We start from the raw sequence: 22,410 nt of genomic DNA, 5'->3' as shown, positions 1-22,410 counted from the left end.
ACGTTGACATGTACTGCTGAAAACATGTTTAACAAGATTTAAGTTGGAGAAAAGGAGCCACAAAACGAAAAACTGTAATGAGAATTGTATATGTTAGTAAACCAGTAAGAACATCAACCCTTTTATCATCATTATGGAAGCTCATTTCATTCAGTGTAGTGTTACTCGTTTTTTCTTTCAGCAACACATTTTCAGTCCTAAGAGCTTGGCATTCTTGCTCAAGAGACTGGAGGCGTTTACCACATGTTTCAGTGCTACATAATAGAACATTCTCATGGAGAACAGGCTGGACATCATTTCCAGGTTCTTCATTGGTGAAGTCCTTCAAAAGCTGTGAGATGGGAGTTTGGTCTGCAGTAGGATTCTTGCTATTAGATCTAAACCGCATTTGTCTCCCCAGAAACACTTCCGTTGTGTTTTTTCCTATTTGTGTTTTCGCTTTTCCTATTCCCGTTGTGTTGGACCAAGACTGTTTTTTTGAAGACAGATTTCCTGTACAATTTTGGAGAGTAAGACATACATATGGAAAGTTATGTATAATCCGGATTATACATAAACATGTCAGATTTATGAATCTGGAACATGTCAGATTCACAAAGGTCACAATCACAGAGGTTTGTTTGCTGTTTTTCAACAAACTTCTAAAGTGAAACCTGAAAATCTGAAAAGTGACAATTACAAACTCTTGAGTAAATCAAGTGAATACTTTTCGGGATGTCCATTTCATAAAACAATGTCTTGTAAAACACTGCCACCCAGTGGTGAAATAAAAAAAATGTTGCTGATTACAGTTAGTTTCTTTAACATTAGTTCAAGTTTTGTGGCTGATCACTGTGAAGTGTATCCTTTCGCCAAGCAACACGGTCAGAATAACCTCATTACTTCCACCCCGCTGCGCGCATGGATATCTTCATTAAAAGTGCTGCGGTGTCAGGTGTTCTGCTGTCTAGTTATTTGATCGCAAACTCGAGTCCACCGAAGCAGCGTGGGGAGATGGCGTCGCGGCGGACGAAAAACACAAGAAGCGTGCAGAGTAAAGAAGAGCTGAGCCGGGAAATGCGGCGCAGCAAGCTGGCACTATTCATCCAACAGTTTGAGAAAGAAGGTGAGGTGCAGCCTCGCTGCAGCCGCACCCACGTAAAGCTTCATACTTCATTTCTGACGTCCATCCATCTTTCCTTACAGCCCAAGAGCGCGTAAACGAGATGGAGGCCAAAATGGAGAACACGCTGGCCACAGTGGAAAAAGTATTCAAAGTGGAGCTGATGAAGATGCCTCCTTCTCTTCAAAACACCCTCATAGGGGATTTAATAAGCGGTGAGTCCTCCGTGATTTTTGTTATTTTGAGCGTCTTACATGAACAACAATTACCGACTGTTTTCTCTGTAGAGGAGGAATTCGTAGCCAGTGAGGAATCAATAGCCAGTAAGGTGAGTTGGGTTTCTGGTTATAATCTGCTGTCTATATTTTTATTGTTTTTATTAATCATATGTTGTACTTGGACCTTTTGCAGAATGAGTGTGGTGAGGTACCCCAGCCCCGCAAACAGATAACCAGTAAAAGAGGTGAAATCAAACTACATTTTTCCATTTTGTCCAGTGAGGTTAACAATTGATCTTGTCATAGTTAAAGACACAAACCTCAATTTCTCCAAGTTATTTTGGGTTTGTTTAGCTGCCATTATTTATACTCGTATTTTTGCAGCTAAACCCACTGATTCAACAGACCAGTCTGCCCCAACCCACAGGGTCTCATCCAAAACCTCAAAGGTGGGTGATGCAGCAGGTGTATTTGCACAGGCATGGCTGTCACTGTGATTTTAAACTTTCCAGTCCTCATTAAAAAAAAAAAAACCCCACGATCTCTGGGGAATAAAAGCAATCGTTTACATTTCTTTATTTTCTGTCTTCTTGTTTTGTGTCTTTGTGTTTAGGGAGTGAAGGAGACTAAAAGGACGAGGACATTAGTTTGTAGTAACAGCACTGGAAATCTCATGTAAGGATTAGGCTCAAAGTCACATAGTGCATGGTTATTTACTGCTCTGAACCCGATCAAGGCCTTATCCAGTGTTAGTTGAAGTGGTTTTCTTCTTAACTGGTGTGTTTGTCATTACTTCCACCTGCCAAGAGTTCTCAAAGATTTCTAGATACCCAGGAGGTAATGACATCAATGGAGCTCATTAGTTTGTGAACAGAGTTTAGATCATCAGAGGAAAATGACATATACCGTAGTAGGATATATTGACTCTTTGATGGTACCACCTTGGTAACATACCAAGACCCCCAAGAGAACCCCTGACTGAATTTTTGTTGGTCACCAGCGTCCGTCTGAGCAGGTCATAAAACCCTCGCTGAGCACTTTTAAACGTGGGATTGGCCATTGCTGCTTTTTAGTTGGCATGGAAAAAACTTGTTCTACACGGGGAGTGGAGTATGCAAACAACCAGGTAAAATGAAAGGCCGTTCAGCTGTAACACCAGCACTCTAATTGCAGCAAACCCTCCTCAGTCATAACCAAGAGAACTCGCCGCTTGGCAAGTTGCAAGACCAACGACCCGTCCCCGCTGAGCCAGTCCAGACTTAAACTCAGGTCTGTTTGACGCCTTTGTTCGATCAGAAACATGTACTGCATATGTTTTGTTTCTGGCTAAAACTATTTTATTTTTTTAATGCTCTAAACTGTGAAGTTTAGCTCCTATGTTGTTTTTAAATAGTTGGCAAGTACAAATACTGTCAGCTCTCATTAAAATGCACTGATGTGAGTTCTGTGTTGACCCGCAGGTCTGTGGTCTCTGCTGGTGATCTGCACTGTTCTACAGCAGGCTCTACTGCACATATCGCTGTAACCACAGCACAGGGGCTGGTACTTTTTTTTTTCTTTCTCTACATTTCAGAGTCAAACTTGGCCTAAAACTAAGGAGTTTGTCGTTGTTCTTGAGTTTAGTGTATGGAGTCAGATTTTTGAATAAAGTGTTCCTTATGTGAGCTGAGGTCCTGTGGTTTAACAGATTCTAGACATTGATGTTTTTCACAAGTCAAGTGTTTCTCTTCATAGATGGTGAGCTTTTCTGAAGAGACTAAAGATGACATTAACTGGGACATGCTGGATGACGTGGCGCGGTGCCAGATTAAGAAGCTCTCGGTAGGAGAAGGCTCACTTCATTACAAACTGTACATAGAAACTCCATTTGAAACTGTTATTTCACTTTTCAGAGTCTGATAGATTATCTGTCACAGCGGAGTGGCTGCGATAGATGACCGAAGAAACCCAAATATCCCCGTGTCCAGGATGTCTGTCCAGATGGAGCTCAGAAACACATTTAACTTCAAGAAGTTTCTATTATACGTGTTCAGCTGAACAGTGTATTTACAATGCATTTGTGTGGGTTTTAACACTAATAATATAAAGATTTTAAGTGTTAATTCATGACTAAGTGCCAAATTGTTTGTATGATGGTATTTTAAATGTGCAGCTGAGGTGTTAGTTTGTTTTTCCTTAAATGTACCACGTGGAGTAAATGTTGTGTAATAGAAACCAAATGGGGACCAGTGTTATTGGGTAATTAACCTATTTAGGAATGTCTTTAAATGCCATCAGTGTACAGGTTAAACTGAAGGTAGTATGGGCTAGCCCCTGCCTAGGTAATGGCTTACACACATTTCATGATAGTAAAACTAAAAGCAAGTATTAGTCCCCAATAACTTGATGCAAACTCTGAACAGATTTCACACGTTTATACTGAAGCAAGCACAGGTTTATTGTTCTAGATAAATGATTTGTATGATAATTGTGGAGAATGAAATTGCGCAATTAAAGTTCAATATTCTCAAGTTAATAAAATGTACTTTCTTGGTACTGTGGAATTACATTTCAGGTTCTGTGCTAATACAGTTGAGATTTTAAAAAATATAAAGTAAAAGTTTGCATACAAAGCTGTCAAATATTGCCACAAAATTCAGGATATTAAGCTTTAAATTGTAATGGATCACTACAGGGATTCCATCTCCACCTCCATGGGCTCCTCCCTCTGTCCCTGTGTAGAAGAGCTGGAGGATGTGGTGTAGGTGCTGCTGTCTTCAGATGCTGGTATGGGAGTGGGCTCGGGAGCCATCCGTGGATAGAAAGGTCCCACCAGCCAGTTGAGTGGCGTGTTGTTGATCAGATAATCCATGACGTTGTCCAGGGACTCTTTCATTTTGCTCAGCTGAACTCTGCTGCTGGTCAACCCTGTGTCTGGCAGGTCTCCCAGCGCCTTAGCTTTGCTGAAGTTGGCGTACACCTGTGAGGCAGAGTAGCCGAGGGACAGCGCCTCCTGCTGGATGTGGTTGGGGAGACCCTGCAGGCTGGAGACGAGGACAAGGCAGGTGGTCTGAAGCTGCTGGGTGAGGGAACGCGCTAGGGTCAAAGTGCGGGACTCAATTACCTGCATAGATGGAGAGGAACAGATCTGAATAAATTTGCATTATTTTCCCACTTTAATTCAATAAGATAAGTGCTGTGTACTCTATCATAAGTGAATCTTATGGATAATATTTTATCTCAATGTAAATCTTTACCTCTGCCTCATGACAGTTCTCCTGGTTTGGACTACTGGACTTCCATGCAACCAGGGAATTCAACTTCTTGTTCACCATCTGGTTAGCACTGTCAATGTTCTTTCTGCCAACCTCAATCTGAAGAAAAACACAGGAAACGTTTTTTGTTTTTTTTTTAAGTCCAAAAGCAGTGAAAGGACAGAATTGCTCTATCATCTGGATAATACAATGAACCAATATTGGCATGATGACTGATGCTGGCAAACAGTGTGGCGTTTACTGATGTCAGTGAATGTGTTGTGTCATCGCTTTTTAAGGGTTAAATATTCAAAAATGGTCTAAATACTGTATATGTGACTTTAAAACATACTGGGTGTTTGTATAACGAACATTCCTTTGATATCCAGGAATAAAAGAGTAAATGTCATAACCTCCCCTCCAAAAAACAAAAAGTCCCTTCCTGTGAATCTTGTTGCTTGCTCATTATGTTAGAGAGAGCGTGCGTGCGTGCGTGCGTGTGGAGGAGGCCCACCAGGTCAACAGTGGAGTTCAGCTCAGAAATGAACTCCATGCAGCGCTGCTTGCGATCTCGTATCTGGACCATGGCTCTGCTGTACGCTCTCTTGCGGAGCTTGGTGGAGAGAGAGCCCAGGCGGACGTAGTAGTTCGGCTCCTTGTTGTCAAAGCTTTTCACAGTTTTTGCCTCCAGCTCTGTTATAAGGCAGGGAAACATGGAAAATCCCAGTCAAACAACAAACTATATAAAGTTGTCTTGTTTTTTTTGTTTTTCTTAAAACCTAAAGTGTGGACAAGTGTAAAAACATTAGTTGTACTTGTTCACAACCGTGAGAAGAGATCAGTTGAAAGAATCCTAGTATCAAGACTGTTTCATAAGCCTCAAAACACCACAGCTCAGCCTGATCAGCTCTTTTTATATGAAGGCACTAATGCAAATTTACACACATAATGTGATCCGGTCAGCTTTTCTGGAAACCAGACCACTAACTGAACTTTGTCACATCTTGTTACACACACAAGTTTAATCTCGCTAACTTTTATTTGTATTCTGTTTATCTGAAAAACAAACTGGAGACAAATCCACCTTTTAAATTATATGTAAAAAGTAAATCATTAGAAATATTTCCTTAAATATTTAAAGAAAAATCTATAGAGGCATTTTTTTTCCTTGTCTTTTGATTCCACTCACCCAGCTCAGCCTCAGTCATAGGTAAGTACTGCTCCACCAGACTCTCGGATGTACTCAGGGCTGTGTCGACTCCGCTGCTGATGAGCCGTGCCACTCTGCTCTCCAGTACAGTGCTCACGCTGCCGTTGACGACAGATTTGGTCTTGTCCACCCCACCGTGCACCGCGCCCCTGGTTTTCTCCACAACGCTGGTCAGAGTGTCTGAGACTGTGCCCGTCACGACATCTTTAGCAGTGGTTACTACATCCTTGGCATTGGACACAATCTGGGGAGATCCACATGCATTTTTATTTTAGTGATTGCAGCAAAGGATGAGTTTAAAGTTTGTGAGGAAACAGCAATTGTGAAAAATGGGACAAAGGTCACGGCTGATAACCGAGGAGATTAGCACATTTCACATTGTGAAACTGAGCTTGCTGATGAATCAATGCATACCTGCTCAGAGGGCTGGTGAAGAATCGGCAGGGTTTTCTCAATCTTGTCCAAACCTTTACAGGCAAGATCATTGGCCATGGCAACTATAGAAGAAAAAACAAAAACAAAAGAATGCTTAAGATTAAATAAAGTAAGTAAATGTTGCTTAAAAGTAAAACAAGTATAAAATCTAAACCGTATCAGAAGCTATGATGCTTATTTCTGCCTGATTATAATAAGTGGGTGAAAGGTCGCAATGCCTCAACGGCCTGACTTGAAAAGACAAAGCGTGACTCAGTTTAATCATCCCTGCAGTTTCACTCTGACCTCCTCCCACCTCTAATACCACGCCTACAGACGGATGAATGGTTCTTACTCTGAGGCTCCAGCTTGTCGATGATGGGTGAAGCAGTGGTGAGAGCCACTGAGGTGATGGTGCGGACTCCTTGCTCCGCGGCCTCACACACAGTCTTGATGTACGGGTGGTTGTCCTTTGTGCTGGAGTACACACTGGACACCAAGCCATAGGTGGAGCTGACCAGAGGAAGGCTGGCGACCCTCTCCACCACACTCTGTAAAGCCAACAGAAAGAAAACAGTTAACGTATAAGTCTCCGAACTCCTTTAAACATTACGGAGTGCTATTTTGTGACGGGCTATCGGCGTAAACCCATGGTTTTTAAAATTGTAAACCACATAAGACATTTGAAAGCATAGTTTCACGAAATGTACTTAAAACTACAGTACCTGAGGGCAAAAACTAACTCACCTGAGTTGGAATAACTTCAGCGGTTGCCATTTCTGTCCAGATAAACCTGCAGACAAAGAAAATGCGATTTAGTTCAAGAAAACAACAAACACGTAGAATCACGACATTTTACAGCAGATAAACTGGAGGTTGTTACTTCCGTATTAGGTTCCTTAAAGTTTCTCATAGTTAGCTACATAATAATAAACGCTCAGGTGAACCTTCTACCGATAGAAAGGCAATGCAACTGTATTAAACAGCAGTTAAAACACATAATGAAACAGATACCAGTGGACACTTACCGAGTAACTTAACTATTTCCAAACGGTCAATGAACTGACTGATACTGCGCGAGCAGGCTGTGGCGGCTTTTATGCGCAGCAGCTATCGCGAGATCTAGCCAAGCGCTGTGACGTAGCGTCGCTACTGCTTGTAGGGTAAAGGTAAACGGGGTAAAAGTTTGGTCGGGGAATTCCTCTGAAATCAGCTGTCACATGAACAGGCGGTGACACAGTTCAGCCCATGGTTTCATCTCCCTTCAGCAGCCATTCAAGTTCAGTGACGACACTTTTTAAAATGTACATATTTTTAATACAACAGCAGAAACAGTGGCTCCAAAGCTGTGAGTAGTCTACACTGAATATGGCTGCACTTCTTTACCATGGGTCCTAGGAAAAGGAAATACATGAAAGCATCTTGACCTTTTCCCCTACAGTCTCCAAGTACAATACACAAATGACAACGTACTGCCTTTTAAATTATATTTTGTATAAATAATCATAACAGTCAGTGGTCTAGAAGGCTGTTGTTCCTGGTAGTTTGTGGTAATTTAAAAAAAATCCAGACTGTTTGTTTTGGTCATGTGAATCCTTTAAATATAATACCAACTGCAACATTACAGGTAAAACTGTCATTTTAAAAATATTATTTGGCCCCTCTACGATTCCCTATTATATTACATGATATTTTGCTTTAGCGGTTACGCTTCCCAGCAAACGTCTATTTAATTAATCATTTCCAATTATCACAAAGCCAACCTGATGAAAAATATTGTAGCTGTTGGCTTTTGGAGACCCTTTGGGGTCTGAGTGCAGTAAATCAGTCTTGCGCAGGCTCAGACTTGGCACGTTTTTCGGGATCTATGTGAGCCAGCTTGATTAGCTCAAACCCACATCATCTACATGGGACCTGCAACAGTTCACCAATGCACTGAGATTAAAGGAAAATAATTGGCACTACAGCATGAAATATGGCCAAATGAGTCCATACACACACACCTAAGTATCATTATGTTTCATGCAGTAAATAAATGTTTGTATTTTGTTGTTGAAAGCAAAATATTATCTTATCATTCAGTGTGGGGACAGTAACTACTGGCAGAAGCCTGAAGGGACAAACAGGATTTCAGTTTGTGGAGTTAGAGTGTATATACAAACCACACAATGCACGTTTGAGTTATGTATTAAAAAACTGAGGCCATTTTCACAGCAGACTGGTTTTTGTCACCACATGGGAAAAACTAGTGTTCCTAATGTTCATCAGCTGTTTGTTAGTGTGATGCTACATAAACCCCCCAAATTGTAAGTCATTTCACAGTTTCACAGTCTTAATTACCCAGTGATTGTTAAAATGAAGATTGAGTTGAAGTTTAAAAAAAAAAAAGTCACCCCAGGGCCTTTTTAATTCACCGTAAAAGTATTTTCTCACAATGCAGGGAGGCCAGCTGTATATTTGCTCTCATGCAGCGTCTAAGAAAGATTAGGGGATTTCTTAAAAATGACTGCAAGACATTTGACCCACATGTAACCTCTCTTAATTGATTTCTGACTGTTGTAAAGGCTTGAACAGCGCCGTACGTCAGTGGTCTACCAGCAGATAAACAGGCCTGCGTTTGCCAGTCGCTCATCGGAGCCAGATGTGTGGCTCTGGTTCGGATCTGCTTGCCAGTGTCAATGCTTATTTCTATTTTGGTACGTGTTATTAAAATGTGAATTGAGTGCTAATGCAGTTTTGTTGGATGCAACACATTTGGAGGCCAGATGAGGAAACATGGGCTTAGCTCAGATTCCTCTGCTGGTTAATACACTGGGACCCTGGATTCAGCAGATGGACCCGTGGGGCCTATTTATCAGCCTTCATGCATTTTAAATGGACCCATATGATCAAATAAATGTTGGCTACAGGAAACAGCAAGATTCTGCATAAAGGACAATAAGATCAAAGCTTTACAGAATAACTATATAAGAAAAACTGAATAACTGACAATCTATTGAAAATGTGTCACACGTTGGGTTTAGTTGCACACTCCCACCTACATTCAGATACCACGTTGCACTGGACATTGATCGGATCATTTTTAACTGAACACGTCATGTTCAGGTGATTGCCCAATTTTATGGCACTCAAAGTACAACCAAGAATAATCAGCGTGACATGATGAAATCTATACTTAAGGTTTGCGGAGGTGTAATCTTTGGCTCACTGTGATGTTATAGCATGTAAAGGTGCATTAGTTCAAAGGAAATGAGGTAATGCTGTATCCAAACGAATTAAATGCTGGCTCATCACCAGCATCAGAACACTGTTTGAATTATTATGTTTTGTTGGATGATTTATTTTTTTAAGAAAACCCAAAATCTATACTTTTTAAAAAGTACAGTTTACTCATGGAGTGTACCACTCTGTTTATTTAGAATAAAATGTATTACACAAAAAAACAATGCACTTAATATTTTGTACACAATTTGTTTCTGCTACTGTAGTATAATAATCATATTTCCCATATCTACTATAAAAATGATTTTCAGTTTCTTATGGAGTAATTTTATTTTGAAAGTCATCTTGAGTATTAGGAGTCATACTCTTTTGTGAGGATACTTGCTTGGATGCTTTATCTGAAATACTGAGTCTTTAAAGTCCCAGTTCAGCTGAGCAGGATGTTCACACATTACTGCCAGCTTGTGTAATTCAGAATGCAGGGTTATTCTGGTTCAATGTCCTAACTTTGCCCCTTTAAAAAAAATCCCCTGACTCTCTTGCAGGCTTGAAGGAGAAACTGTCCACTCTCAGTACAGACAGGATTTCACAACAGAAGCGCCTCATGTTGGAAATGTTGATGAAATGTTCAAGGAAGATGGAAAGAGAGTGTGAATGAAGTGACGCTGAAACTCGAGGAGCAAACTGCTCCTAGTAAATAGTAACCGGAAGTGAATGTTTGTGACCATGTGCCTGCTTTTTGCCTTTGATCTGGTAACAGCTTCTCTGCTGTTCTTCATGGATAAGAAAAAGAGCAGCTAGATGGTGAAACTTGGACACAACTAAGTGGCCGGACAATAATCCCAAACATACATGAAAACTGCTTTTGGGATGGCTAAAGAAAACTCACATCTAGCTTTGGGAACAGTCTTCCCACAGCCCAAAGCTCAATGCTATTTAAAATTTGTGGACTACGTTTAAAAGCCGGGTCTGAGCCAGTAAAACAATCAATTTAAATTAACTCTACCAATTCTGCCAAGAATCCAGCTATAATTTTTCTAGAAACTTGTCGATTGCTACCAAATATCTGGGTGAGATGCAACTTGTTGAGGTGTATGTATCACCCTGCATGTATACTTTCGGTCCTGTGTGGATTAGAGAAAATCCAAAATAACTTCAAACTTTTGTACTCAGATCTTGTATTTTATAAGTCATTTAACATGTATGCATATGTATCATTCCAATTCCATGGAAAATAATATAATTAAAATCCCCAAATTACCATGTGATTTATCCCCATTCCTGACACGACTCTAGTATCTCACACTTGATGGTACTTACAGGTTAAACCCACTAGATGGCACCAATGTAGGCAAAATTAACACTCAAACTAAACACTGTGGTGCTTCTGTTTCTTGCCTTTCCCCAAATTGTTTCAATGTTTAGTTTGCTGTACTTTATTTAGTTTTACACATAATTTCTGTGGGCTAAAGTCCCTTTTTTGGTTTGGGAGAACCCCGCCCCCCAATTCCTGGCCAAAACAGTGATGGACCTGCTGTGATTTGGCACCATAAGCACCAGAATTCTGTACTCATATTTTGGATGGATGGATGGATCAACATACAAAAATTCCATCCATCCATCCATCCATCCATCCATCCATCCATCCATCCATCCATCCATCTTCTTCTGCTTATCAGGAAGTACAATTAGATGAATACATATTAGCCATTTGAAACCCCAGGTATTCAACAGACATGTTGATAACTTGAGAGGGAAGAGCTGGTAATGAGCCGAGTCTGCTGCTTCTCTCAGCTGACATGAAAAGAACGATCACTTGTGGCAGAGAGGGGACAGAGTCTGGCAGGAGAAGACTGGAGATCCTCACATGGGATCCCTCTATTGTGCCCTCAGAGACAGGTAGGGCTGCGGGCAGCATGCCAAGACTCCTGGCTGGGTAACAGATACCTGTGGGCTACTGGGAAAGTGTCACACCTCCAGATCACACACAGCTAGAGGCGCTGCGTGAAGAAAGAGTACAGACAGGAAGAAAAGAGGGAGAGTGGGTGAACTTTAATGCTCTTTAGATCACAAGGGAAAGAGGCAGAGATGGTGCTTTAAAGCAAAGGAGAAAGGAAGTGACATGTCTTTGGTGTAGTGGTATGCTTTGGTTCACTCTACACTTGAGCACAGCAGCCAATTTAAATACACCTTCTGCCAGACAGTGCCAGCCAATAGGTGTCTGCTGCTGTCAGTCAGACAGTGCACTGTGGGTTCTTTAAATACATATTGCAAGCTTTGAATTTCAAATGACTGAGTTCCCCGGGGCGACCCGTAAACACCTTGTTTTTAATGCCTTGTTTTTAATGCATGTTTTGCTCCTATAGTGACTGTGCTCATTTTTACTCCCCAGGTACACTTTGGAATTTGATATTAATTATTATTTTCTGTGCACTCAAAAACATTTAGACCTAAAATGCTGACTTTAAATAATTTAATCACATGTTTTGTTACATAATAACAATGTAAAATATAGAATTTAATGGAATCTGGTATTTAGGGGATATAACCTTCTTTTCTTTTTTTTAGTCTAGGACATAATTTTGTTTCAGTAAAAATACTTTACTAAAGTAAAAGGGAAAAAATGATAGAGTTCAGGAAATCACCTTTGAAAAACATTTAATATTAGAACAAAGGCCTTGATTATGTAGTTATAGGCTGCTGGCTTCCTGTTTGGCCACTTGGGGGCAGCAGAAACTGCTTGAGAATACAGCAGATTATCCCTCAACCTTCAATTTCCAACAGATGCTAACCAACATGAACATTTTTAAGATTTTTATTTCAAGGATGAAAGGACATAAATAACTCCAATTATATATTTTTTAAATTAATTATATTCAATATTCACCCTTCTCTCTGTTGATTTCTATTCTTTTTGAGGGCCCTCCAATCTGTTAGCTGCTAAATGCTATCATTGCTGTTTGGTGCTGAAAAGGCAGCAGAAGAAAAGGACAGCAAACCAGTCAGTATGTTTTAGTCCATAATCATAGGTAGGTTGTCACCACTGTCCTCTCTCCATATAAAAAGATTAGCAGCTTTTAAAAAAGAAAAAAAAAAGAATAGCAATTTCTACATGTGTTTAGGTCACTTCTAGTCTATTTTCGGACATTATACCTCAGTCATGCAGCTGTTTGCTAAAAAGCACCCATTATCTTTTATTGCTGCTTGTGTTGAGTCAGGTTAAAGCATACCACTTTTGCTCTGTTTAGAATTACAGTCGTCTCTTAAATGTGCAAAAATGGCAACCTAATACTTATTGTTACAGGCAAACACACACACATACACAAAAGACATTCCCCGAACAGAGTTGTCGTCATCTCGATCAAGTCGAGGTGGACTAAATATTGTCCTTACTCTTGCTGAGTGAATTTACAGGAGAACCTCTCCATCTGGGCCAGAAATAGCTACATAAACTTTTGTAGCCCTGCTGCTAAATTTGGATCTGCTTTCCAGCTTCAAACCAGCCCCGGAGCCGGAGAGGTCCCGCACGCAGAAATAAATGACATTTTAACAAAATGATGCCTGCCCTCTTGAAATAACCATTACTTCAGCCTTTAATAAACAGCGGATCTGCACGGACAGTATGCGTTTAGCAGGGCAGCGACTGCTGATTTACTGCAACATTCTGGGCAAGTTTCTTATTAAGCAGGGCTCTGCGCACCTGTCAGATGTGATCCCCAAATAATGACTCTGGCTCATTAGATAGGACATCTAAGCAAACCCTCTACATTTCCCATTGTGTGGCCAAAACTACACGGTTAAAGTAAAATGTGAGAAAAGGTCAATATTTGCAGCCTGGTTTTTGAACTTTATAACCTCTGCATTCAGGCAGGGCCCCACCCGGACCCCCACTTCTCCCACCTTAATGATGATTTTCAGTAATGATTTTCTCAGAGAGAAGAGGGGGAAAGAGGTCTCACATTTCATAGTTGGGAGACTATTGCTGTGGTTGTTGACCTGTGAGGCACAGATATAATTGCAGAGCTGGTCAATGAGCACATACTTTGAATGGGTCAGATGGCAGGTCAGACAATGAGGCTTGTCCCTCGTGCGGCTCCAACACGGTCCCACATGACCCCACCATGTTTCAACAGTATCCCATCACAGAGCATTTTCACAGAGCCGTGCTGGGATTAGCAGGCCGGCTGTTTGTGCTGGCAAAGGGGGAGCGATTCACAGCTATATTTTCTGGGTGCCGTAGCTGACAACCACGGCGAGTCCTCGTAATTATAATATAATTGAGAATGATCTAAAACCCAATGTCCTCGCTGTGCCGTCCTGGCCAGTGTTTACAGAAAACAGCTGCTTAAATAGGCACTTAGAAGGAATTAGAAAAACATTTTTTTACGTCCCAGAGAGTGAGTACGTCTCTGTCTGTGTGCAAGTGTGCATACATGCGTGGGCTGGCTATTTGGGCACCTACACAGACAATCTCTTTGTTTTGGAAGTGTTCTCTTAAGTCTTCGGAGGCAGACGGGAGCCAAGAACAACGTGGGAAATGGGCTCTTGCTTCATTTCTGCTTTCTCTCCAGGCTTTTCCTTTGCAGTCTCTCTGTCAGCTGGCCTCCAAAGCAGTACCTGAGGCGTGCAGAAAGCTGAAGAAACCAGAGAGAACGAGGTTTGGACACGAGAGGAGTCATAATGGGAACCGAGTGGCAGCTGACAGCCAGGCCAAGCTATCTGTCATCCGCCTCTCCTCCTCTGCCTTTCTTTTGGTCTCTCACACATACGTCGTCAGCAGAAGGCATGCACCCAACCAGCCCTCTGTTCAGGTGGTCTCTGTGGGTAGCCAGGGCTGTGCTGAGCAGCACAGGACACTGTGAGGTCCTTGGCCTGCAGTGCTGAAGTGTTGCACGAGCATCAGTGTTTGCCATTCATAACTCCTTTTAAAAAAAATATATATATATATGTATTCCAGGAAATAAAAGAGATGAGTCATGCGAATGTCGATGCTCTTACACAATATCAAGCACATATGTTTACTGGCATGCCCTGAAAGTAGTGCAAAACACCTGACTAATTAGTAAGTGCATCTAACTAAGATGATTCATACTTTAATAAGGGGAAGCCGTAAAAGTTCATTAAACAAGGAAACAAAAGCAAAATGAGGTCTCTTTATATGCGGTCAAAGATGGAGCCTCAGTGTTCATTTCTTTCATGTGTTTCTAGAAATTGCTGCAAAACTACATTTAGTGAGTTCGATTTTTTCACCCGGCTATCACGTATAAGTGAACACCATTCATTTTTAACTGATTTTAATGAGTCAGTAGCTAAATCCAGATAGATAAAAAAAAAATCATCCAAAGGTTAAAGCCAAACATTTAAAGCTCTAAGGCTTGTTCTCAAAGCTGCTCTGATTCAGCCCTCCTCAGCCCACGCTTGCGATGTTGCAACATCTCTTTGAATCGGGCTAGTGTAGCTGCCTGAATCCCAACGCCGCAGACTCTCAGCTGTATCACTGCAACATTTTGGTAGTACAGTATTAATACTTTAAGACATATCACTTTCCAAAGTTAAAGAGAGTCTCCCAGTGAGACCCCCACGTTTCCCTTTTAGGCAAATTTGCCAAGCGCGTATTAGAGATGTGGTACAATTTGTTCTTTACTCTATAGATGAAAGTCTTTTAATGCTGCACAAACGAAACAATGTGCTTTGATTGGTATTAGAGCAGGTTAGAGACTTATTCAAAAGGCTTTAACCTGTAGGGTAAGTTTATAAGTTAATCCTAGAAGGAAACAGACTTTTGATGTAATTTGCTTTTGTGCATACATTAAAGTAAATTCCTTAAATGTCAAATGATTTGAATTATGTTATAACCTTACAGCATTGTCATTATCTCCAAGCTGAATGGAGGGGTTTGGTTTCTCTTGGTGGCGCTCCACAGCAGTAAGACGGCCCAACAACAAGGTCAGTATACATTTCATCTCTGAGATCTAATCTTTCTTTTTTTCTGTACTTGATATGTCCCCCGTGTTTATAATGACAGACTCCATCCTCCTCATCACTGAGGATCTTGATAGTGCACGCATTTCTGGAGGCATGTTCTGCATCCTTTATGTTCTGGAGGCCTTATATTTACTCTTAGCTCTAAGGTGTCTTATTGGATTCATGTCAGATTTTTTCGTCTTCAGAAGCTCTCTCTGATTTTGGCAGGGTGTCGTTGCCATGCTAGAATATTTTGCTATTCTGGGGGATTATTGGAGTCACCGTGCCAGCCAGTGTTTCTTTATATTTGAGGTATCCATGTTACCATCAAAAGTCTTCATATTTGTCAGTATTCTTTTCACCTTCAGTGAAGTTTAAGCTGGCACTTTTGTGCTGAATGCAAAGGAAGGTTTCTTGGCTTGGACTCTGTGCACAGAGGATGACGTAGCGCAGTGTCACACAAACTCTAATTCCCATTGATATCTCATGTGCCAAGTCGAAAGGCACAGCCCTAGCTTTTCAACTAATATGGTGGAGTAGTGCACTGCAGTGGCCATGGCAGAGGATAGTTACTGCAGCGCTGATAAGAGGTAGACTGGCTGTCTACACAACATAATTACTGCTGCAACTGTGTTTCAACTGCGTTTTGGCTGCTCACCGATCTCACGTCTCTGAAAGCTCTCAATCTGATTTTTCAGTTCCTCTGTCTGTTCTGAACTTTTCTATATTTCATGATGTAAAGTTACTGATGTAGCCCGTAGCTCCAACTTTGAGGACGCTCTAGTGTTTACAGGTACTTTTATAACCATATTCATGCCATGTGTACTAACTGGAAGTCATAGTTTTACCCCATTTTATTCAGTGATGAATGTTTTTAAACTTTGATTGTTTAATTTTTTTTAAAGGTGGAAAAATGCAAAGTGTGGTTTATAATTACAAATTAAAATGATATGGGTATGATGAAATAGTTAGTGTTATTCTTGCACTGTTTATATATATAAAAGTATGTGCCCTGTGTCTAACCCAACAAAAGCAAGGATAACACCCAACAACCAAGACTTAAATAAGTGTTTTAAACAACAGATCCATGGGTGTAAAATGGATAGATGAACAGAGAAAGCTGTTGCCAGGCAGAGGCTTTCTAAAAGCAGCATGAGTAAAATCAGTGCCTGGGTTTTAGAGCGCTAAAACGAGGCAAATTATCACAAAGACAAAAGAGAAGGTGAAAATATGCTTTTCCACTTATTTTCCCATTCCCCATAGATATTTCATCCTCTTTGCCCTAAATAACACAATTCATATCTCCTGCCAGCATCGGGGCTGTAGCAGATTTACTGTAACAATAGACTCATCTACACCAGAAATGTCGTTTTCTGCTGCCCTGTCTCTTTTCTAATAGCTGCTTGATTGTGTTTGCTGAGCTGTAATATCCATGGAAAATCTGATGAGGACATATCAGATACTGTATCACAGGTTACTGCTTTCATCAGAAAACTGGATATGCTGGATGTATGTGGTATGGTGCCCTAATCTTATTGTACGCCAGCCAACGTTATTCATCACTAAGCTGTTCAAGCAAATTTTTTGACTATTCATCAAGCATCATATTTAACTTCGGCCATAAGCCAAGATTTGTATGTAGTTAGATACTTCCTTAAAGAGAAAGAGAGAGGAAAACAACAACAACATCTTCAGTTTCTCAGGCAGGCTGACTGATCACTGGCTGCAGCGCAAAGAGGGTTTTGCCCACTGTCAACATTTCTGACTGGTTGTTTGTGGCATGATGCCCTCAGACAGCATGCAGTGGACACAACATGCCCGATGGAAGTCAACGCCTGCAGTCTGAAACAGATCTTTGCTGAAAGACAGACGGACAGACAGACAGGTTACTTTACCCTTAGCGGGCCCGGCATTCCCGGGACGCTGAGGCCCAGCAGTGGCAACGGCTTTCGTTTCCTTTGGAGTCTCAAGCATGAGCACACACACGTACAAACACACACGGACCGATAGCGTGCCAAATTCCACGGAGCCATAAAGGCAATCAGGATTGATGAGACAACCAAGTGGCGTTAAACTGCGTGCAGAGGAGGGTTTGGAAACCAGGAGCCACAAAACATGAGTTTATGTGCTCTGTGATGCAGAACTTTGACATTTTGGGAAGTTCTTAGGTGGAGTCCGCTCTTATCTTGTCTAGTAAGTAATAATCATAGTCACAGGCTACTTAAAAAAGGTTTTACCACTTTAGGAGACAGCCTTGCTACCAGCTTAAAGCCGCTAAATTTACTATATGATGCCTCCTGTAAATAGCAAAAAGGTGTCGGCTGTCTTGTCTAATCCCCCTCGTTGAAGATCAGTAAAACATATACTATACTTCCAAAACATGATTGCTTTGGTGGAAAAATAAAAAGATTTAAAAATCTGCTTGCTACCTCTTTAACACAAAATCTGGTGTCCTGTGAAGGGCATATTCTTTCCGTTGTATCTGGCAAATTCTCTCCCCTCTCTTTGAACACATGTGAAACGCAGCTCTTTGACTCTCCGGCCAAATATCACTGACCTAAAGGTTGGAGTCAGCTAAAGTGAGACAACCGGGTTAGTCATATGCTGAGTGCTGACCTTCTCTGAGTGTGTTTAGCCAGGAAAACCCCACACATACATGTACTGTACATACTGTGGCCCCATTTTCTGCTCGTAAAGTCATGCCGGTTGCGTGTTCATGGAACGTAATAGGCGCTTCTAAAAACGCCCAGAAGCAAGAAAAAAAAGTGTCACTGAGCATTCAGGGCATCGTTGCATTCAAACAAAAGATCCCAGCGAAATGACTGTGATTAGCTGCTGCTTCGGCCTCTTATTTGTCTTCCCACACAGAGAAGTCCTGTAAGATCTGTTGAGCAAACAACTTGCAGATGCCTTTTTGAAGCATGTACAGCCTCTAAAAATACATTTGCGCCCCAAGGCAGTGATTTTGCAACTCTGCTGATGGGAGCTTTGAGCAAGGGATCCCGGTGAATGTGTCCATCAATGAGAGTAACATGAGGACGTAGCTTAGCCATGCACCGCCAGTCACAGTGAATGTAAACTATTCATGTCTCCGAGCATTATCTGCCACTTGGTCTGACTTTGTGGGGTGTCTGCGCTGCTCTTCGGGTACCAGGAGGGGTGGTCAGAGTTCATCGGGACGCCCTGGAGTCTTTCCTCTTTGTAAGACATGAGCAGGTAGGATTACAGTTTCAAGCAGCTATTAAGGATGATCATTTAACCCCGAGGTGGAGAAGGAAATGATTTCAACTCTCACCACAGTCTTCAGGTAAAAACCTCCCCCCACCCCTTCTCTCATTCTCCTTTGGAAGTAAACATTTACATTCTTGTGCTCGGTGTTTTAATAGAGATTAAGCTGAATTTAAGCCTGCGTGTCAGGCAGCAATTCAGGTAGCTCATACCATACATACCTGTGCTATTTTTTGCCTCTGGGGGCATTTCTTTAAAGCTCGGCTGAGGACAGATGACATTTTCTAGGAACGTTGTTATTACGGTGGCCCTGGACATCTTCAAAAGCGACAAGCGAGCCTTAATGCCCCACCACTGCGGGCTAGGCTTCAAAGGACGAGAGTGTCTCTCATTTTAATGAAGGTACGGGATCAAACGGAAGAGGAGTTGCCAGCCCGAGCCATCAATTATAAAACAAAATTCCTTCTTTGTTGAAGTGGAATACGTTGCGGCTCTTTTCTGAGTCAGTAAGAAAAAAAAGACTAAAAATTTTTTAAAATGAGGTCAAAATGCCCTCCACAGTGATTTAGCTGTTCGCCTGGTCCAACTTGAATTGTATCTGTTTGGGTTAATATCCGACCCCAGGTTGGACACACATTAAGAAAGTATGTGATGTTCATGTCCAAGGATACAACAGACCAATATCAAATTCCACAAAAAATATGACCCACTTTATATGATTCATTAAAGCAATGACATGGGTCTCATCAGGCTAAACCAGAAACAACCTCAGATTTCAATCATATGCCAGCAAAGGCCAGGGCTATGAACGTCTCATTCCATCTGGTTGATCTCAGTTCTTAAGCAGTGGGAGCCTGATTTAGATAAAACTCTTCCTGACCTTAAATGGCACATGGTTGGCAGCATGGGATGCCTAACTTGAAAGACTAATGCATTTCATACTAAAGCTGTGATAAAGGAGGCACAATCCCTAACCGGCGCACAGCCGACAGCACAAGACGTTCCAGCTTGAGCCTGTGGATCTGTGGGGTTTAAGAAAGAGGAGTGGACCTCTGTTGTGCTCTTCTACCTTCAGGATGAGTCATTTCTTTGAATAATTAAAAAGCAGCAAACATTCCAACCCCTCATGTAACAAACGAGCTGTTAGTGCTCTGCTACAATGAAGCAACCATGTGTCTAAAAAGTCTTTGTGGGTTTGAAGTTGTCCCTGAACTGAGGTCAACCTTTCCAAAACCCGTGACTGGATATGAACACGGCCTTGAAATTGGGATTAACGTTGAAAAGAAGCTGGAGTTTTCAGCGTTGAGTCCCCTGTTGAATGACTGTGCGCATGATCTATTTAGTCATTGGTTTAAGTTTCAATACAAGCACTTCTGAGTACAGGTAAACAGTGAGGAGGGAAACAGCTTAGTACAAGTGATCTAATGCAAGTCATCCATTCGGTGAAAGTCAGCCATAACGCACAGCCATAAAAGCATCACTTCAGCTTTGCACGCGTCTTGCGCTGAGCTGCACATCGGCGCGTAACGACCCGGGAGTGTGTTTCTTTAAGAATGTAAGGTGGGTGAGACCCTTTTCCTGACGCACGCCTGGTATGCAAACATAAATTTAGCAGCAACGTGTTTGCCGGGGGAACAAAATATCTGGAAGCGACCGTGGACTGTCATGCTGTCTCCGTCCGCTCTTGGCTGACTTTTACCTTTTTCCTCTCTCGCTCTCCTGGAAACTGGAGCCGGAGCGCAGCGCGGAGAGACGAGCGGACCTCTTTCTCCCCGAGTGACTGGGGCAGGCTGGGACATAGAGCGGGCGATCAGAGCCGTCTATCAACGCTTTGAAATTACTTAAGAGTTTGTTTGCGTCCGTGATGAGTGGGAGCTGTTTGTGGACGACTAGCCTGGTTCTCCTCGCTGTCTGTGCGAAGGTAAGCCGCGGTGGCGTCTTCACGCGAACAACTTATGGATCCTGTCATTTAACATGAGGGGAGAAGGCGCACCGCTCCGGTTTCAGCGCATTTAAGTCAGTTTATTGGGAAGGAAATGAGACACCTGTTGCTTTCAGTTTGGCCTGCCCTCTGTTTCTAAAGGAAAAGTCAGCCTATGTAGGAACATCAGTGACCTGTCGTTTCAAATTTATTACAAGAGTGCTTTGAGGTACAGATTCATACATGGCTCATAGCTGGTGCCCATGCCTGTAAGTACTTGCCCCCCCCCCCCCCCAACCAGAAGCCAAAACTATTCATCATCTGGTGATGCTGTTTGTCTAAAGCAGCTATTGTTTGCAAGAAATGAGGCCGCTGATTGATGGGTGTAGAATATAATAAAATACACTCCACCAGGAAGTTAGAAATTAAGATAAAGATTGATGGTGAACAAATATATCTGCTGTTTTGGAAAAGAATCAATGAACAATAATTACTACTAACATATTCGTCACATGTATTCATAAAGTCCCTTTATATGTATGCATCAGTCTTGTGAGGCAGGTTTGTGTAAAAGCTGATTCTTTCTGCACAGCGGGGAGTTTTAACCTGGTGCACAAAGCAGTTGTTTGGTGTGCAGACAGATTTTTAGGGCCAAACAGGGGGGGGGCTGTCAGCGGGTGTAAATGACCACAACAGGTGCTAATAGCACTTCAAGGTGATTTGGGATTTAGGCTCCCTGACTGCTACACAGTCCTGCTGAGTATGTCCACCCACATTGTAATCAGTGACTTTCAAGCAACGAAGGAGAGCTCGGGACTTTGCAGGTCTGCAGACCTAACTGTGAGGCTACAGAGGGTTTATCCTCTGATAAATTATCCCTGTTAAATATTAACTGATTCAAATATGTTGGAATCAGCACAAACTCATACGTCAAACAGGAATGACTCTGTAATGAATGTTTCTTACAACTGATTGCTTTCAGCTCGATGACCTGCCGATGGTAACGCCCAAAAAATGTCTTGGATGATGCTCACACTGACTTCTGTGTTGCAAGTGTTTGTGGTTTGATTATTTTGTGTCTCCATCACAAAACCAGACTGAAAAATGACTCAAGAGATTATTTTGCTCAAGTGGTCAGCAGATGACAAATCTTTCCATCTGCTCTAGGCCTGAGCAAGTCTGCACCGGACACCTATCTGTTAACACACACCGGACAGTGACGCAGTGCCTTGCTTCGCGGGGCCAGAGGTCAACAAGTGCCTCCTCCAAGGGTCCCTGTTTTGCAGTGGCATTTTCTTTTCATGTGTGCTCGTGGGTCAAAGTTTCTGCATTACAATTTGGCAAAGGAATGAGACCGTGTTTGTGTGCTTGGCTGCTGAAAGTTGTGCGGGTGCAATTTGTGTGTGTGTGGGCCAAATGGCCTGTGGCTCCAACCCTAAATGGAATAGACCTTCCTTTGTGGGTGACATAATGACATACCTCGAGCATTTCTTGGAGGGTCTTGTTGCTTTCACTCATTTCCCCTGATTTGTGCAGAAAAGTGGAACCTTCCAGAAACACTTTTCCTGGATGGGGAATTAAACGACGGTGCGTGCATGAGGCTGTGCCCTTAAAAGACACCCTGGCATCTCTGAATGTTAGTGCCTGTAACCTGGCAGGGATATGGAGCAGAGCAAATCCTTCTCGTACGCTTTCATTTTTGTTCGTTTTGGCTCTTTGTCTTTCCGCTTTGAACTCCTTAGTAGTCACTTTTGAAACACAGGGCACACGCTGACACAGATCTGTGGATTCTCAGTTCTGTTTTATCTATCTATCTATCTATCTATCTATCTATCTATCTATCTATCTATCTATCTATCTATCTATCTATCTATCTATCTATCTATCTATCTATCTAT

At 41.9% G+C, this 22,410-nt stretch overlaps 3 protein-coding genes across 4 annotated transcripts in view; 2 read left to right on the top strand and 1 right to left on the bottom strand.

Annotated features, from left to right (window-relative positions):
• Positions 1-885: 885 nt before the first annotated feature.
• cdca9 (cell division cycle associated 9) lies at positions 886-3,873 on the top strand. The gene is made up of 10 exons (XM_005927699.3): positions 886-1,105; positions 1,186-1,317; positions 1,390-1,430; positions 1,514-1,565; positions 1,705-1,769; positions 1,934-1,995; positions 2,494-2,589; positions 2,781-2,862; positions 3,055-3,141; positions 3,213-3,873. The coding sequence occupies exons 1-10, from the start codon at positions 901-903 to the stop codon at positions 3,255-3,257; spliced, it is 867 nt and encodes a 288-aa protein (XP_005927761.1). The 5' UTR covers positions 886-900; the 3' UTR covers positions 3,258-3,873.
• A 251-nt stretch (positions 3,874-4,124) lies between these two features.
• Positions 4,125-7,315, bottom strand: plin2 (perilipin 2; the record flags this gene model as incomplete). The annotated part of the gene is given in 8 exon segments (XM_005927700.3): positions 4,125-4,423; positions 4,557-4,673; positions 5,068-5,246; positions 5,743-6,007; positions 6,178-6,260; positions 6,533-6,728; positions 6,925-6,970; positions 7,206-7,315. Coding segments are annotated over 7 exon segments (1,169 nt in total), but the record flags the coding sequence as incomplete, so codon positions are not given.
• Positions 7,316-20,157: 12,842 nt separating this feature from the next.
• LOC102303242 (ADAMTS-like protein 1) overlaps positions 20,158-22,410 on the top strand; it is a 96,648-nt gene continuing 94,395 nt past the window's right edge. For both annotated transcript variants that reach the window (XM_005927695.3, XM_005927698.3), the window contains exon 1: positions 20,158-20,512. In XM_005927695.3, coding sequence (XP_005927757.2) covers positions 20,456-20,512 — 57 coding nt within the window. In that variant the 5' untranslated portion in view covers positions 20,158-20,455. The remainder of the gene's footprint in view (positions 20,513-22,410) is intronic.

The sequence above is a fragment of the Haplochromis burtoni genome, unplaced genomic scaffold (assembly GCF_018398535.1).
Source record: "Haplochromis burtoni strain Fernald_Lab_line unplaced genomic scaffold, NCSU_Asbu1 Contig_102, whole genome shotgun sequence".
Taxonomy (NCBI): Eukaryota; Metazoa; Chordata; class Actinopteri; order Cichliformes; family Cichlidae; genus Haplochromis; species Haplochromis burtoni.
Note: the sequence above shows the minus strand (reverse complement) of the source record. Positions and strands in the feature narration are given on the sequence as shown.